This window comes from Haliotis asinina, chromosome 3 (assembly GCF_037392515.1).
Source record: "Haliotis asinina isolate JCU_RB_2024 chromosome 3, JCU_Hal_asi_v2, whole genome shotgun sequence".
NCBI classification, from domain to species: Eukaryota; Metazoa; Mollusca; class Gastropoda; order Lepetellida; family Haliotidae; genus Haliotis; species Haliotis asinina.
This window is the reverse complement of record NC_090282.1, coordinates 84,114,856-84,134,573: the sequence shown is the minus strand read 5'-3', so window position 1 is coordinate 84,134,573 and position 19,718 is coordinate 84,114,856. Positions and strand designations below refer to the sequence as shown.

At 39.1% G+C, this 19,718-nt stretch overlaps 1 protein-coding gene across 1 annotated transcript in view; it reads left to right on the top strand.

Annotated features, from left to right (window-relative positions):
* Window positions 1–2,828: 2,828 nt before the first annotated feature.
* Window positions 2,829–19,718, top strand: part of LOC137277162 (cys-loop ligand-gated ion channel-like) — a 43,967-nt gene continuing 27,077 nt past the window's right edge. Inside the window, exon 1 of the mRNA XM_067808836.1 lies at window positions 2,829–3,134. Within this exon, the coding sequence (XP_067664937.1) occupies window positions 2,829–3,134 (306 nt within the window). The remainder of the gene's footprint in view (window positions 3,135–19,718) is intronic.

Below are 19,718 nucleotides of genomic sequence, written 5' to 3'. Positions count from 1 at the left end.
ATGCTATTATGGAGTCTATGGCACCTGTTCCATATGTCATGTTGCTAGTAAGGAACAGGTACCATAGACTCCAGCATATCATGTCGTTAGTAAGGAACAGGTACCATAGACTCCATAATAGCATGTTGTTAGTAAGGAACAGGTACCATAGACTCCATAATAGCATGTTGTTAGTAAGGAACAGGTACCATACACTCCAACATATCATGTTAGTAAAGTACCATAGACTCCATAATAGCATGTTGTTAGTAAGGAACAGGTACCATACACTCCAACATATCATGTTGTTAGTAAGGAACAGGTACCATACACTCCAACATATCATGTTAGTAAGGTACCATAGACTCCATAATAGCATGTTGTTAGTAAGGAACAGGTACCATAGACTCCAACATATCATGTTAGTAAGGTACCATAGACTCCATAATAGCATGTTGTTAGTAAGGAACAGGTACCATAGACTCCAACATATCATGTTAGTAAGGTACCATAGACTCCATAATAGCATGTTGTTAGTAAGGAACAGGTACCACAGACTCCAACATATCATGTTGTTAGTAAGGAACAGGTACCATAGACTCCATAATAGCATGTTGTTAGTAAGGAACAGGTACCATAGATTCCAACATATCATGTTGTTAGTAAGGAACAGGTACCATAGACTCCATAATAGCATGTTGTTAGTAAGGAACAGGTACCATGGACTCCAACATATCATGTTGTTAGTAAGGAACAGGTACCATAGACTCCATAATAGCATGTTGTTAGTAAGGAACAGGTACCATGGACTCCAACATATCATGTCGTTAGTAAGGAACAGGTACCATAGACTCCATAATAGCATGTTGTTAGTAAGGAACAGGTACCATAGACTCCATAATAGCATGTTGTTAGTAGGCAACATATCATTCAACCTCACTATGTCTTATCGCTAACTCTTTGTTCACGTATTCATGTTGCAGTCTATGGTACCTGTAGGTGTAACGTTTCCTATTGCGTCCGACTGACAATACTGCGATATCATCACATACTCACTAAAAAACTACAACAGCCGACTGACAATACTGCGATATCATCACATACTCACTAAAAAACTACAACAGCCGACTGACAATACTGCGATATCATCACATACTCACTTGAAAACTACAACAGTCGACTGACAATACTGCGATATCATCACATACTCACTAGAAAACTATAACAGCCGACTGACAATACTGCGATATCATCACATACTCACTGTTGTGAAGACGTGATGCTATGAAACGACAGGTTCTAACGTATGTCACAATTTTATCATCTCAATAACCATGACAAACACAATAGGACTGACAGTGGCATTATGACGTTACCAGGAAACACACAGCCTTACATTTTGCAAATAAAATGTCTGTGCTACATACGTTTTAATCATCACTCATATTAATAAATAATGCATATGTTGCAGCTACAATAAATGTCTTACTATTACCAGCCATAGTCATTTGTATCTCTTGTTCGATCAGCAGACACGTATTCACCCACAGGCTGATTGTGGGCCTATCTCATGTGTGTTTGAATGTTCGCAGATATTGATTTCCCCAAACTCTCCTTTACATAAACAAGCACAAAATGATAACAAATAACCAATGCGTGACAGTTATAGCATTGTAGCGTATTAAACCGTACGTTTAATCAACAAAATTGAGACTATGGAACATATTTTTACTTATCATTGTATTGTGGTCGATACAGCTGTAAAATATCAGGGTTTAACCTTTTGTTCCAACCGAGGCACTGTTTGTCCGATGAAATACTATCAGCGAGTGGTATATTAAATATTAATAATATCCTCAGCAGCGCGTTATGTTCATAATCGTGAAAACAATACTTCCTTCAGCGAGGCTGGATTCATTCGGTCGGAATTTTCGTCTAGTCTGCGAGAGCATCCATGTGTATATTGTGTATCCGTGACAAGAACTGTTATTCCAAGAGGGTCGCCGCTTAAAGGTTTCGTTTGTATATGCGTGATTTCCACCTACCAGCATCTTACCGTTCGACAATAATCGTTAACGGTACATCGTCGATCTCTATACAGAACACCTACGGAAGTAGGATGGGATCGGGTAACTATGTAGGAATTCAATAACGTCTCATTATACACAACACGTGTGTGTGTAGATAGTGTATCGTCTCCGGGATGAAATTTCTGCACATAGTCAACACTAAAAGCAAGTGTGCTTCTATGATGATAGTTACATAATGGCATCCATCATTATATGACATTTTAGATCTGACAGTTTTGTATTTAGTCAATCAACAGTACGATTTTGGTGTACCAGAGCTTTTAGTGGTTTCGCAATCAGTTCTTGGTGTATCAGAGCGTTTGGTGGCTTCACAGTCAGTCTTTAGTGTATGAGAATCTTTAGTGCTTTCACAGTCAGTTCTTAGTGTATCAGAACCTTTAGTGCTTACACAGTCAGTTCTTGGGTGTATCAGAGCGTTTAGTGGCTTCACAGTCAAGTTGTGTGTGTATCAGAGCCTTTAGTGGCTTCACAGTCAGTTCTTGGGTGTATCAGAACCTTTAGTGGTTTCACAGTCAGTTCTTGATGTATCAGAGCCTTTAGTGGCTTCACAGTCAGTTCTTGGGTGTATCAGAACCTTTAGTGCTTTCACAGTCAGTTCTTGGGTGTATAAGAGCCGTTAGTGGTTTCACAGTCAGTGCTTGGTTTATCAGAGCCTTTAGTGGTTTCACAGTCAGTGCTTGGTTTATCAGAGCCTTTAGTGGCTTCACAGTCAGTTCTTGGTGTGTCGGACACTGCATGTTTTTGACAATGAGTACCAATATGGACAATGAAGAAAACAATGACCCTAAACGTCAGTCCACATCCACGATTCCTAACGGGGACCGTGACACCACACCGGATACAGAATTCACTGTAGCACCGGAACAGTGGCCGGAAGCATTGCCGGAAGTATGGGACACAGGGGAAGATAATCATTGTCCACCTCCTATTCCGCAGCCTCAAGTTTACATCCAGGTGGTCTTTCTCAAAATCGGCGAAATTGACACAATGAAGGAACAATTTTCTGCCGACGTTTTCATCCAGGCAAGATGGCGAGAACCCTCCCTCGATCACTCTACAGAGAGGGTGAGTATGTTTATGTCACGTTGCATTTACAGAAAGGGTTGACCGTGAAACGTTTATTAGTAATCAGCATTCATAGAGATATTACCATCGGGTTCGAAACTGTTTCTGTCATGTCTGTCAGCGTTTTCGTTCTCGCGGTAATCTAATAGCGATAATAATTTTAATAACCTATTAGTCAATACGCTAACCCGACAAATACCCCTTCTTCACTAGCGTTTGAACTTGTTTGTGTCGGATGCCACTGTTGATATGGTGAACTTCTGCAGGTGTCTGGTTTCATCATTAATAAATACATGTGCGTTAATTAGTCGGAACCATACTCGGGTATCTGCGTTCAGCAGTGTTTTCAATGATTTTTAAACACTTTTTCTGTTTGTTTTTATTCGTTTGAGAACGCATACCTTTTCTTCACGTTGTCAAGATAATTGTTCAGGTTTTGTTCTCTGGGACGATACTAGATTCTCAATGGAATCTACCCCGCAAGCATGTACACATGGGGGGAGAAACAGAAAGTCCAAGGTTTTGCCAGCCCGACTATACAGAGTCTTAAGAGACTCATGATGTGTAGGGGCACCCCTCTTGTATGTAAGCCCGCCCAACCCTGGCTAACCCTCACCTGAACCCCAACCCTAACTGCCAAGTGTTACGAACGTACTATTTGTTTGGTGTTGTTACATAGCATGGTGTATAAATAAACAGTAAGTGAGCCTTGTTGAGCTATTGCACATACAGGCGAACAACATATTTGAAGGGACATACCTAAATACATACGACGACACCAGAGTTCCACCTCACCACGTGATTACTAAATGAAGTGTGTTCAGTGACTTGGTTTCCACTTGCCAACACATCCTAGTTCGACACAACCTGTTTGACGTATTGTGTTTGCTTAGGGTTAGAAATAAATAAGATAAAAGGCTTGTGAGTCCCCTTTGAACCAGCAAAGTAAAAGGGAGATGAGTCTATAATATTGAATTTTATAGTGAAGAAACAATGTTACGATGAATAGATGTAGATGATTGTACTGATTGAAGTTTGTTGTCAGCTGTTGAAAGTTCAGTGTAGACGAGAGGTCGGTATTAAAAGGTCAATGTTGGTAGACAGATGAAAATCCAAAGTAACCCTCAAAAACTGACTCTTGTATATCTATTTTACAGTTCTGGAATATTCTCGAATATTAACGACTGCGACGTTAAACTAAACTCACTCACTCATGTGGCTGTTTCTGTTTGGCGGAAGGGCCATAAGATGCTGAAGCACAGATACGAAATAAATCCCGTTTGGTTTGTGTCCTTGATAAATTGTTAAATAAGTGTTTGATAAATCTCCAAAGGTGCTCTAACTGCTTCAGCTATGTGTCAATGAGACACTCATTTTCAAAAACCCTAGGCAGTAGTAGAGAGGAAGTGTCTATGAACAGAATCAGAAGATGGCTGCAAGCTGAAGATCTGAGTGAACCTCGCCAGATCAGACACCCCTTTCTTTCGACACAGACACAGACACAGACACAGACACAGACACACACAGGGACGTCCGATGTAATGTAGGCTTTGAGAAAACCGAACTTGAGGACAGAGATTTTATATTTCAGCTGAGCCTTTTGTGATGAGGGATCCACTATGATTTTACGCTCATTTTAGCAGGATTTCAGGAATGGGTACTCCAGTAATGGGCCTCACACATTGTACTTACATGGGGAGTGGTACCCGGATCTTCTGTTCTGTATTGGTTATTGATTACAATATGCGGGACACGCAATGGACACCTCTTCCAGCAGAAACTTATGGATACCAGCTTCGGGGTATCCTCACAAGTGGTGGACGTATTGTACAATTATTGCAGCAGGTCAATGCACTGTAAGAGTCCATGGTCCCTTGTATAGTAAGTGATCTACTAAGCATGAAGTCAATTATCGATACATTCAAAACTGCATGGATGTTAAGATTTGAAAGAATAATATTTGAATCTTTTAAACTTGACTTTGTTCTGTATTGCTGGTTCACAGGGGATTTCTTACATAATTTGTCACGGTAAATTCTTAACCGTAACAATAGCAATGTTCACGATGTTACTAAATATACCCAATAATGCCGCGAAAATATTTATCGTCATACGTATCGTGTGAGTTTAGTTTTACGCCGCACCCAGCAATATTCCAGCTATATGGCGGCGGTCTGTAAATAATCGAGTTTGGAGTAGACAGTCCAGTGATCAACAACATGAGCATCGATCTGCGCAATTGGGAACCGATGACATGTGTCAACCAAGCCAGCGAGTCTGACCACCCGATCCCGTTAGTCGCCTCTTACGACAAGCTGAGTCGCCTCTTACGACAAGCTGAGTCGCCTTTTATGGCAAGCATGGGTTGCTGAAGGCCTATTCTACCCCGGGACCTTCACGGGTCTGATACGTATCGAGTCGTGACAAGGGAACAGCAGAAGAGTCAGATACTGAACATTCAAGGCTGGATTGTTAGCGTGATGGGGTGACTGATAGACGTCATTTGTGCGAGGTGTGACTACACCAGCTGGTACTGACGTGGTGGCCAGTGGTGCTTCACACAGTCGTCATTTGAGAATTTGAGAAATGCGTGACAGTCATTCATTTAAGAAATGTGTGACAATCAAATTGTAGCATAGTGATATACTTTTCGGGTTTGTTGCTAATCACGTTTTGTGTATTCCCCTCAGAACGCAAGACTTCAAATTCAGTTTTGGTTTTGGTTTAATTGGAGTAGAATATGTATGTACCACTTTGCTATGTTGAATGCTGGTTTTGTAACATATGCATCACCATTCAGTCTTTTTTCATATTGAATGGAGGATTGTGCTTTATTAACGACCATATATTCAAATAATCCAATGTGGAATATCGTGAGGGTATTTAAATTCAGCCAGACGTTAAAACTTTATTCTGTGATAAGCTGTATCGGGTTCTCTATTTTGATGTGCCGTACGTCTGGGGGCGTCTTTCTTAAGTGTTATTTTGAACACCATTGCCCTGACATATGGACACTGTCGTTTCCGGTATCAAACACCTGAACATGATATCAGCAGAGCGTCTGTTCTCCATCATGGCTTATCTCACCTATAAGTTATTAATGCACTCCATGTTACTGATTCTCACAGTAGAAATCCGATGCCGAACCATACAAAGATAATTGCATCCGTTTGATCAGTTCTCTTCGTATACCGAGATGTAAGATTGATAACGGGTAAAGTCAACTCTGACATTTGGTATGTATTCTCACTTAGGGAAGAAACTGTGCGTTTTGAACATTCTTTCTAAATTTGGCAACAATGAAACGTTTCCTCGAAACCTGTACCCGGTGAATGCTGAGATCATTTACAGGTGGCACCACGACGGCATGCATTATGTGTCCAGTTGTCATGACTATGAATGGAGTCAGGCAGGATGTGCACGTGATCTTGCCGTGTACATATATTAAATTCACTAATTACTGCATTTACATGTATGTTTTTGTGCACATGTATGTTTTTTCCGAAGTATAATCAGAGACAAAGGTTACTGCGAAAACAATGAGAATCGGTGTTAAACATCTATCAACTGAAATGTACATGTGCAACTCTTCTACCACCCTACACAATAAGCCCCCCCCCCCCCCCCTCCAATCCCCCTCCAATCCCCCTCCAACACAGGAACAGTCAGGATATGACAGGATATCAATATCATCTGTAATGAACCTCGTGTTTAACAAATAGCGAATCACTGTTTTTCTGGTTAGACATAAAAACAGTCAGTAGCAAACATTCGTATAATTTTGGCTCCTGACAATTTAGCTAGTGTATCTCTGTCAATATGAATATAATATAGCACGTCACAATTTAATTCTGAGCTCACAAAAGTCCTGAAACTCTCAGCACTGTGGCCACTCTCTCACAAGGGATTTGGCAAAATTAAACATGCAGCTGTTATGTATATGTGCTAAGGATGAAACAATGAAAAAATGTTTTTTCGAAAACCTATAATTTAAACTCGCTCGCCCATGGGCGAACAGTGGCCAATGTGCAGGCCCATGGGTGAGAGTGTTTAAATGTTTTGGAGGTTTAAAATGAATGCAAAAATGTTAATAAGTATCATGACACAAATTTCAGCTTGTTGTGACTTGACTCTGCTAACTGACAGCGATTTTAAAAAGTCTCGCCCATGGGTGAAAAACATATTGGCCCATGGACGGGAATAATTACTTTCATTGGAAATACATGTTTTTTCCATGCTTTGTAGGTTTTAAATAAATGAACGTGTATTTATTAGTGTCGTGACACGAAATTAAGCTTATTTTGACTTAATTCTGCTAATTTAGAGTGATTTCCTTTTACCCCAAATACATCTTTTCCAATGTTTTGGAGGATGTTAATGAATGAAAGTACATTTATGAGCATCATGACAGAAATTTCAACTCATTTTGACCTAATTCCTCTAAATGAGAGCAATTTTTAAAACTCTCGCCCATAGGAGAATGACATTTTGGCCCATGGGCGAGAATATTGGCCTTCACTCAAAATACATCTTTTCCTGTGTTTTGGAGGATGTAAATGAATGAGGATATATTTATGGGTATCATGGCACAAGATCCAACTCATTTTGACTTAATTCTGCTAATTGAGACCGATTTTCAAAAACATCTCGCCCATGGGCGAAAACCATTTGGCCCATGAGCGAGAATATTTCCTTTTCATTCCAAATACATCTTTTCTAATGTTTTGGAAGACGTAAATGAATGAAAGTGCCATTATGAGTATCATGACACAAAATTCAACTGGTTTTGACTTAATTTTGCGAATTCAGGGCGATTTTTAAAAAATATGTCAGAATAATTACTTTTACTCAAAAAACATCTTTTCCTGTGTTTTGGAGGTTGTAAATGAATGAGGATATATTTATAAGTATCATGGCACAAAATTCAACTCATTTTGACTTAATTCCGCTAATTTGTAACACGTGCAAGAATCTGGACTTCCACTTATTTTTTTTCATAGGTTTTTGTATTGTCTTGGAGGTCGTAAATATATGAATAAAAGTGTGTTTATAAGTATCATGATAAAAAAAATGAAATCATTCCGGTCTTAATTCGACTAATTTCGCTCGTGGACAAAATATTTTCGTTTGCTTGTTTTCGTTATTTTGCAAACATATGGTTTAAAAATAGATTAAATTCTAATGACAATTCAGTTTAATTTCGTGAGTTTAGTTTTATGTCGCACTCAGTAATATCTCAGCAATATGGCAGCGGTTTGTAGATAATCGAGTTTGGACTAGACAATCCAGTGAACAACAGCATGAGCATCGACCTGCACAACTGGGAAATGATGACATGTGTCAACCAAGTCAGCGAGTCTGACCACCCGATCCCTTTAGTCGCCTCTTACGACAAGGTGAGTCGCCTCTTACGACAAGCATGGGTTGCTTAAGCCGTCTTCTACTTCAGATATGGAGCCCCTGCATAAATACATATTTAAGACTGAAGTGTTTGAAACATTATTCTAGACCAGTATTTGTACACAACTGATGAAATGTACCTGAACGTTCAAGGCTCATAAGAACGTACAGGGCACATTTCTCCTATCCCATTTAAGAATATCCATTTCTGATTGGTTCACGTGGGAAAAGCATGCATCCACGGCAGTCAGTGAACTGTGAAGCAGTGGTTCGAATCGACTATAGTTAGTACCATGTTAATATAATACATGATTTCAGCTTGTTTTGATGTTCTATTTACATAAAGTGATATTTGAACATTCGTTATGGTAAATGCGGTGTAGCAATGTGATGAGGAGTATGCGGGGTTTCTTCATCCCATTTCATCCACCGATGAGAATGGTGGTATCCTCTTTCGGTTCACACCCGGACTGTGGAATGTTTTATCAGATACACAACAGGAGTGTCGAAAAGTAGTGGAGCGTGAGAGTGCTCAACGCTGTTCTAATGACACCCGAAGCGTCGACTGCCTTGGAGAATTTGTGCCCGAGAATAGCAGAAGACTCGTCTCTACTCTAATTAACGAGCTAAAACACATACACAAAGACATCGGTGAAAGAAAGAACATTGGAACCAATTCCTGAATGATAGTCGTCGCACGAACAGTAGTCTAAAAAGTTGGCATCATCGTGAATCGAGGGTCTGTGAGCAATGTAAACTGCATATTGTAACACAGTGGCCACAATAAAGAATAAAGAGGAACTTGACAGAAGGCTTCAGCGTCTCAACGACCAGCTTCAAAGACAAGAGATTTCCGCAATGAGCTGTGCTCATCAGACTGTCTACCTCGCTCATAGTGACCACATTACTGTACTGTATAACGTATTTTGTTTTCCTTCATGTCTGGAGCGTCGAACGCCATAGTGTTGACGCCTGATTACCTCCTTACGTAATACCCGAAACATCGAATTTACAAATTTTTCAATTCAATTTTAAACAGCCCAGGCAAGTTGTTTGTTTAAGGAGTAAGAGGATTGGAGGGCATGGTCGACTAGATTTCTTTGTTTAACTAATCTCACACGACCTTCACCAATAGAGGGAATGATTTCTGTTCAGTTATGACATTGCTGTTCTCCATATGTCTCTATTTTCTCCACACATCTCCATGTTTTTGTACTTTTGTGTGTTTTGTAACTGTGATTGGGACTGGTGAACAGGCTTTCAGTAGCTCACCCATACAACATATAATACAAAATATAAATGAAGCATGTGTCGTCATCCATATGAACTATCATATAATAACATATGCATACATATCATTACATCAAATACAACTATCATATAAGTAAACATGAAAAATAGAGTTACGGTTTGTTGTGTCTGACTAGCTCTTTGTAGAAACACTGAACATTTGTGAGAAGGTTTTTGACAAGTTAATTAGTTTGCTGTTAAAAAATTAAAAATCAAGCTTTGTGTTTTATGATAAAATGGTGGACGGATTCAACTATTTTCTGGTTTTCACAGTGAATAAGTTATTTTTTTCCATTCACCGAAGTCATCATAGACCACAGTGAGAAAAGGTCAATTTTCAAGCAGTAAGGAAGACCATGATAGCGTATGGAGTACTTGTGTCTTCCTTGGCTTGGTCATCTTCTCCGGTACCCCCTCTCCCGAATCCACACCCCACCGGGGCGTGTAGGACTTGGCTCGGTGGATAAAAAGGGACCCCTTTAACCCCATATACACCTAATGACAATGCTATAATTTGTCGTTTTTGTGTATCCGGTTTTGTGTATTCTGTAATATTGTATAGTACTGGTGAAGTGTTAATCAAAGAAATATTTTGCTTGCTAAACGAACCAGATTCTTTGAGAATCAAAATATGTTTTACGCACATTTCCGAAACTGAAATACAGCATGCACACAATAAGTAAATTGGAAGGAATATCGTGCCGGACAAGGTGTTCCAGAGCACATGCACATACATGTCAATGTCTTCCAAAGACTAATATGTGCAGATCTTGCAAAAGGACAAAGCAGGTATACTTGACAAAGTTCTTGCAAAGGAGGTTTATACACAACTCCAAAACCAACTGGTCAGCTCGACGCCTTATAAAACAATCAATTCGAGATTTCCTTTGAATGTGAGATATTTGGCTGCGCGTCTTGCTCAATCAGTCTTTTCCATCCATATACACTCACGAACACCTGTTCATTTCAAAGCTGGTGTCACCTAATGACCTAATGTGATCCGTGGATGAATTGTGTATATGACAAGTAAAATACACTTGGAAGCGGCAGCTGTTTTACTCCAGTAAACAAGACCAGCGGACGAGACACGACTTGTTCGGTGCATATTGTCGTAGGCGCTTTGCGGAAATTACGTAAGTGAACGCGGAAGAAACAGAAAGTGTAATCGTTCCGCTCAGTTTTCATTGTCTTTGCGAGTTATGCTGAGATCAAGTCTTTGAATGTCATTTAGAAGTGAAAATACATAAGAATGAAGATTTTTATGGATATCAACTTCTTTATGAGAGAACACAACGTTTCGGAGTTAATGCTTACTCCTTCATCAGGTGATTGAGAAAGGGATACAGAGGTGTATTTATATGTACAGGTAAAACAATAACAAAGTAACAAGTGGAATGAGTTAACGAAAGCTAGTATAAACAAGCACTGATAGGAAGCCGATAGTTAAGATAACAATGATGGAAGCCAATGGTAATGCATTACAGTTGATTGGATATGTTTACATAACATGATTGGGGGTAAGGATGGAAGCCAATGGTGATACATTACGCATGATAGGATGATGTACATAACACACGATAGGGGGTGAGCATGTTTACATGAGGGTTGGTGATGTACAAACACAAGTATGTACTCGGGTAGATAGGCTATACATGAATTACATAGATAGAATGTACACAGGTAGATGAGATTAATTTATCAATAAGTCCCAGGCACTTGGTAGGTACACTCCTTGGTCGCGGTTGATGGCTGGTTTCTGTCTCCGGATCTCGATGGCCTCTTGCAGTTTCCTTTGGCGCCAGTTGTTGTTGTTGGTAGATAGTATCCTAGTGTCCTCCCATCGAATTGAGTGTTCAGGGTTCTTGAGAATGTGTTCAGAGATGGCCGATTTCTGGTCGAGTTTCCTGACTGAGGTCTGATGTTCCTTCACTCTGGTGTTGATTGGTCTCAGCGTTTCTCCAATGTATAGGTCGCTACAGTTGCAAGGGATCTGGTAGATGCATCCTCTCGGGTTAGGGTGTTCACAGCTGTGAACACCCTAACCCGAGAGGATGCATCTACCAGATCCCTTGCTTACTCCTTCATCACAGCTGTGAACACCCTAACCCGAGAGGATGCATCTACCAGATCCCTTGCAACTGTAGCGACCTATACATTGGAGAAACGCTGAGACCAATCAACACCAGAGTGAAGGAACATCAGACCTCAGTCAGGAAACTCGACCAGAAATCGGCCATCTCTGAACACATTCTCAAGAACCCTGAACACTCAATTCGATGGGAGGACACTAGGATACTATCTACCAACAACAACAACTGGCGCCAAAGGAAACTGCAAGAGGCCATCGAGATCCGGAGACAGAAACCAGCCATCAACCGCGACCAAGGAGTGTACCTACCAAGTGCCTGGGACTTATTGATAAATTAATCTCATCTACCTGTGTACATTCTATCTATGTAATTCATGTATAGCCTATCTACCCGAGTACATACTTGTGTTTGTACATCACCAACCCTCATGTAAACATGCTCACCCCCTATCGTGTGTTATGTACATCATCCTATCATGCGTAATGTATCACCATTGGCTTCCATCCTTACCCCCAATCATGTTATGTAAACATATCCAATCAACTGTAATGCATTACCATTGGCTTCCATCATTGTTATCTTAACTATCGGCTTCCTATCAGTGCTTGTTTATACTAGCTTTCGTTAACTCATTCCACTTGTTACTTTGTTATTGTTTTACCTGTACATATAAATACACCTCTGTATCCCTTTCTCAATCACCTGATGAAGGAGTAAGCATTAACTCCGAAACGTTGTGTTCTCTCATAAAGAAGTTGATATCCATAAAAATCTTCATTCTTATGCTGAGATACTCAGCAAACTGAGAATGATGAAAAAGTGGAAATCAGTGTGTGGATTAGAACTTGAAAATCACTCATGAAGTCTCTGACAAAGTAATATCTGTTCAGGTCATGATAATTTGAACAAAAAAAAACAGAGAAAGTTCTATGGATATACAACTTCTTATAAGGTAAGCAGCATTTCGGCGTAGCTGTTAAACTCGTTATCAAGAAAGGGATGTCTACGGGGTAGTCCTGTAAGTGAAACCTTTGTTTTGGGTCAAGGTCAAAATCGTTTGGTGTAGTGACAACGGTGTTGTTTTAAGGGATTAGACACGGATTTCCTAAAAGAAAAAAGTAAAATGTGTATCCTCAGGACACGAAATAAGACACGTGTACCAGATTGTAAGTGAATCGAGGTTAGCGAGTTCAACCAGTGACTTCAGTTAATAAAATGGACTTTCAGTTCACTCCTTCCATTAGTAATGAGTTATTTAGTTTCTTGATAAAATTGCTTGCAAGGTGAATGTTGGCAATAACAGTTTTCATTAACATTTTAACAACTTCAGTTATGGCAAATGCGCTGCTATACTTCACGTTTCGTCAGACTAGCAGGGCCACTAGCAATAAACAACAAACAAAACAAAAACAAATAAATCAATAAATCTAAACGAATAGATGGAATACTAAAAACCACCAAATATGCACGGCCCATTTAAAAAGGTAGAGGGCAAAAGTTGCAAACCGGTAAATATGCCAAGATTCAAACTCAAAACTATACAATCGTATTTTACTCGATAAATCAGAATGGTCTCAATGTCATAATGTGGGTAGTTACAGAATCAAAGCAAAATATTGTACATACATGTATCATAAAATGATAATTTATCAACTGAATAATACATAAAAATACTCTTATGATATGTATAACATCACATGTTAGTAAAAGGTTGCATGCGTTGAGCTTGTTAGATGTTTTAAAGATTAATGGAAGAGGTAGAGAAGGACACCCCCACATGGGAATCTGGGAGCAGAGAGACGCAACGGTTCAGTGGTTACAGCTATACGACCTTCTGTGCTCTCTGCTCAATATATTAAAGGTCACATGCAACGTAAAACACAACTTTGCAGAATCTGGTACCTTTCGGTATGCACTTACCGAAACAATTCATAAAAAATTCCAATTCAACCTATAAAGTTGAAAAAACGAAATAGGAGTTCAAACGTTTCACTAAATTCCCCCCATCGCGGGGGGAAAAACTGGTTTCAACAGCTGTGCTGCGCTGCGTCCATAACGCATGCGCAGTGAATAGGTTCGCGGAGCTTGAAACAACCCAGCGTCTGAGGTCGTGAGCAGTAGTCTAATCTTGGGTGAACTGTTTGAGAGGCATTCTAGAAGTTGCTGAGATAAAGATGACAAGAATTTTTATGGATGATCAACTTCTTTATTGCAGGGTAGCGACGTTTCGGTATAGATTCTTATACCGTTTTCAAGCGTGTGGGGAATGGCAGGGGGAGTACAATATATATACAGCAGAGATGAGCATGTGATGACAATACAACAATAACAGGATTAACAATAACTATTTGAGGTAACAATACATTAGAGAAGTGTTGAGGTAAGCTGATTAAGGACTGAAGCCAGCGGGTGAGTTGACAGAAGCCAGAGTGAGATGAGTGGATTAATTGGTGGAAGCCAGGGTGAGTTGAGTGGATAAATTGAGACTGGGGGCCAGAGTGGGTTGATTAATTAGTGTTAATGATGCAGTTGAATGCCGGAGAGACAAAGACGCCTTGATCCCTGTTGATTGTTGGGTTGTGTCTGCGGATTTGTACTGCTTCAGCAAGTTTGCGTTGTTTGAAGTCATGTTTGTTGCTAGCAAGTGTTGTGACAGTGTCCCAGTTGATGTTGTGGTCAGGAACACATCACCAAATTTCCTGACCACAACAATAGTTATTGTTAATCCTGTTATTGTTGTATTGTCACCACATGCTCATCTCTGCTGTATATATATTGTACTCCCCCTGCCATTCCCCACACGCTTGAAAACGGTATAAGAATCTATACCGAAACGTCGCTACCCTGCAATAAAGAAGTTGATCATCCATAAAAATTCTTGTCATCTTAATCTTGGGTGTGTACACAAACAAGTAAATAATCTACTCGTTACGTAAGAAACTGATTGTGGTAAGCAGCCTCAGTCACAGAGAAAGCCCAATGTCTGGTTTATTCCTATATATATATATATATGTCTGCCTGCCTGTCTGCTAAAGACAACATGCAATACACAGCTTCAATCATTGACCACATGCAATTTGAACTTAACACCTATCAGACTATACGACATAAAGAAAATAAGTTGATTTATGACTCGTGCACCCGAGTCCCGTCTCTGCCACATTATGTAATTAGGCACGTGTGATACACATGACATGTTTGTAGGCTGCAAAGAAACTACATTCATTTTTTTCGGTTGACTGGATCTGACGGAAACTGGTGCAAACTCTTGACACTTTCAAGTCCTGCTTTGTACTTGGACGAATGACAGATTCCAGCCACGCAGTAGTTTACCATTTCTACTGACATGATTTTTGATTGGACCTAGCGCAAATTCGGAGAACATGTATTTTCCAAACCCAACATCTCTATATACATTCTTCATGGATAACGACTTCTTTTAGTGTATATGATTTTGTTTGACAACAGTATATGAATCCATACTGAAACGGCGCATCAAGTACACAAAAAGAAGTTGTTGTCCACAAAGAATCTTACTTTCTTGTGACTGGCTATACTTCTAAAATGCCCATCAAACAGATCATCTTTCTGTACACACAATGAACCCTCAGCATATCAGCAAATGAAACAGTCTATCGGAACAATTGTTATGTCTGACCAGGGAGACGATAACAAGCTGATGTTAGCACATGTGATCTAACGATACTTTTGCGTTCTTTAGCATGTTTTGGAAGGGATGGCGGTGGTGTAGCATTCATTCTAGATTTCATTCATTCTAGCATTCTAGCATTCATTCATTCTTGCATTCATTCTAGCATTCTAGCATTCATTCATTCTAGCATTCTAGCATTCATTCATTCTAGCATTCTAGCATTCATTCATTCTAGCATTCATTCATTCTAGCATTCATTCATTCTAGCATTCTAGCATTCTAGCATTCATTCATTCTAGCATTCATTCATTCTAGCATTCATTCATTCTAGCATTCATTCATTCTAGCATTCATTCTAGCATTCATTAATTCATTCATTGTAAGATTTCGACTGATACAGTAAACTGTCTTAAGTACTGTTAAACGCAGCCGAAGTTGCGATGGAAACGAACCAGGTCCCTGTGTGCATGACGAGGCGTATACTAATTAGTACAAATGGTGAAGAAAACAAGCGACTGACCTATCCCTCTTGTAGATTATTTCTGGTGTGACAAATAGGAGAATACCCCATTAAGCCTCGGACGAAGAAAAGCCGGGACGGGCAAACGGGAATTACTGAAAAATGGAGACCACATTACTAAAACGAAACATGCTAAACTGGGTAGGTACACTTAAAACTACTAGGTAGGTACATTTGGCGAATGTCAGTGGGATTGACACGATATACTTCAAAAAGTTTAAAGATCTGACAACACTGTTTATTAATGTGTCCCAGCATAGTCATTGTCATTAGAATTTCATCTATTTGTAAACCATATGTTTGCATAAATAAAGAAAAAAAGCAAACGAAAATATTTTCGTCCACGAGCGAAATTAGTCGAATGTTTTTGTCATGATACTTATAAACACTTTTATTCATATATTTACGACCTCCAAGACAATACAAAAAACTATGAAAATATAAGTGGAAGTCCAGATTCTTGTACTTGTTACAAATTAGCGGAATTAAGTCAAAATGAGTTGAATTTTGTACCATGATACTTATTAATATATCCTCATTCATTTACAACCTCCAAAACACAGGAAAAGATATATTTTGAGTAAAAGTAATTATTCTGGCATATTTTTTAACAATCGCCCTGAATTCGCAAAATCAAGTCAAAACCAGCTGAATTTTGTGTCATGATACTCATAATGGCACTTTCATTCATTTACATCCTCCAAAACATAAGAAAAGATGTATTTGGAGTGAAAAGGAAATATTCTCGCTCATGGGCCAAATGTTTTTTGCCCATATGCGAAATGTTTTTTGAAAATCGGTCTCAATTTGTACCATGAAACTTATGAACATACTTTCATCCATTCACACCCTCCCAAACATGGAAAAAGATGTATTTTGAGTAAAAGTAAATATTCTCACCCAAAATTTGTTTTAAAAAATCACTCTAAATTAGCCGAATTAAGTCAAAATAAGCTTAATTTCGTGTCACGACACTAATAAATACACGTTCATTTATTTAAAAACTGCAAAGCATGGAAAAAACATGTATTTCCAATGAAAGTAATTATTCCCGTCCATGGGCCAATATGTTTTTCACCCATGGGCGAGATTTTTTTAAACTGCTGTCAGTTAGCAGAGTCAAGTCACAACAAGCTGAAATTTGTGTCATGATACTTATTAACATTTTTGCATTCATTTTAAACCTCCAAAACATTTATTCTGGACGAAATTAAACACTCTCGCCCATGGGCCTGCACATTGGCCACTGTTCGCCCATGGGCGAGCGAGTTTAAATTATGAGTTTTCGAAAAAACATTTTTTCATTGTTTCATCCTTAGCACATATACATAACAGCTGCATGTTTAATTTTGCCAAATCCCTTGCGAGAGAGTGGCCACAGTGCTGAGAGTTTCTGGACTTTTGTGAGTCCAGAATTGTGACGTGTTATATACCAAAAGCAGCATGGAACAAGGGGCAGATAAATATTTAAGGAACAAGATCATGTCTGACGCATTTTTCAAGAATGTTTCTTGAATCAGTCGATTCCGTTGGTGGTGCATAAATACGGGTTGTGTAGGAGCAGTAAGTCGACCGTGTATTATTGGCACTTCCGGTGAAATCAGGAAATTCACGAAACAATGCCATTTTACAGTATAAATAGAGAAAAGTATCGATTATCGTGCTGTTCTTTGAATATCTACAAGCTAGTATGTTCCGTCTTGTGTTTTGCATATTTTATGCACATATGGCATTGAGATAGATCTTATCATATCAGAAGACCATTAATTATTCACTGAGACACAAGTTCTTATGACCTGAAATTCATTAGTCATGTGATTGACGTTTACGATATCAACTTCTTCACCTGTCAAATACAACGTCTCGGATAAATGAAACAGGACGGATTTAGAGTCAGATGTCGGTGTTATTGTCGAATAAAGAAATTACAAAAATATCTTTGACTCGTTATATATATGCCCTTCAAAAGGACTCAGAGAAATAGTGTGACGGTAGTCAAAGAAACGCAACCATGCAGTTGCTATCCGTGTTTTGCAAGCGGTAGATGTCATATGAAGCAGGTACTGACCACACATGAAGCTTTAGCAAATCGAAAGTAGAAACATATCATGTATGTTACTCCAGAGGTATGAAAGTAGGAGCAAGGCTAGCCGAGTTCGCTTTAATAGAGCAAACAATCGAAAGTCATTTGCCATTCAATGCATTGAAAGCGTCTGGTGATGGATCTATTAAGAGTGAGTTCGATGTGCCATGTCTGAGGGAAAATGACAGACAGAGACCATTACGTATGCTTGTGTCTCGTATCTCGTCGATTCAATGTCCACGGAAACTCCTTGTCCCACTTTCGTGACGTTGTGAACAAAGGAATCAAGTTATGAATCGTTCTCACAATGACCGCCCACAAGTAACGACAGAGACCGACAGAGTTGAACCATCCAACTCCGACACCGGTTCCAGCCATCAAATCTGGCAGCCTGTGCTATACCTGGCAACAGAGGCGCATCTAAGAGAACTTCTGCGCCTTTATGATATTCTCTAAAGACCCACATCCCATCAGCCAATAGCCATAGCCAATAACACCCATTAAGATTTTCCACCTTTGGCCCATGCAATAAGCAAATGTACTGTAAGTCCCGATGGCTTACATCCAGTTGTTGGAGACCTACAGTTTGTTTTAACCTTGTATTGTCTTTGGAAAAATAATATTTTAGATAGCTGTAAACACCATCTGTGATACACTAGTTATTTTACAATCCTTCGGTGACTGGTTATTGTACAACTTGTATATATTGTGTATGCAAAACCTTTCTCGTCACTGTATGGATGAAATATTGCTCTCACCCTCCCAGTTAAGATTTAGGGTTTTTTTAGGTTTCAAGACACCCACAATATTAGACTAGTGAAGTGCAAAATAATATTCACACAAGAAATGGCAAGTGCATGGAGGCACATTCTCAGACAGCTGATCTATTCATATTTTATATTAAAAAATACTGTGTATGCTCCATAAATAATAAATAATGGTGATATAGCGCTAAATAATCCATGCGCTAAGTGTCTGCTCCAGGCGCTTGTACAGCATGCTATAATCCAAGCTGACGGAGGATGACAATCACATTACTTATCCCACCTGATACCCATTTTCTGCTGGGTGAACATAGGCATGTTTGAACAAACTCACTTGCCTAGGGTGAGACAAGTTGAGACATGTACAATCTCGTACAATTATATTCGGACATGTTACGTGAGATTCAGAAACGTACATGTTGTTTCAGTGTAAAATAGATATTTTTCATGAAGTGAGTAAAGGGTGAATTTTTGTAAAAGTTTACAGACTTGAAATTATCTCTGCTCTGTACACATAATTTCATTTAAATTTTCTGACCACTGTTTAACTAATGATATCACATTTATCAGCTTACGTATGGTTCGACAATGCACAATCCCATAGGCCGCCATGTTAAAGGAATTCACGACACTGTACATTTGCTGATTATGTTGTTGCCATTCGATTAATAAGCAACGGAAATTTAAACAGAAATTATACGATCGTATATGATTCCTCACAAATTTGCAAAATTCGACTTGGATCTTATTCAAATTAAATTAATAAAATGTATTTAGGCTACACT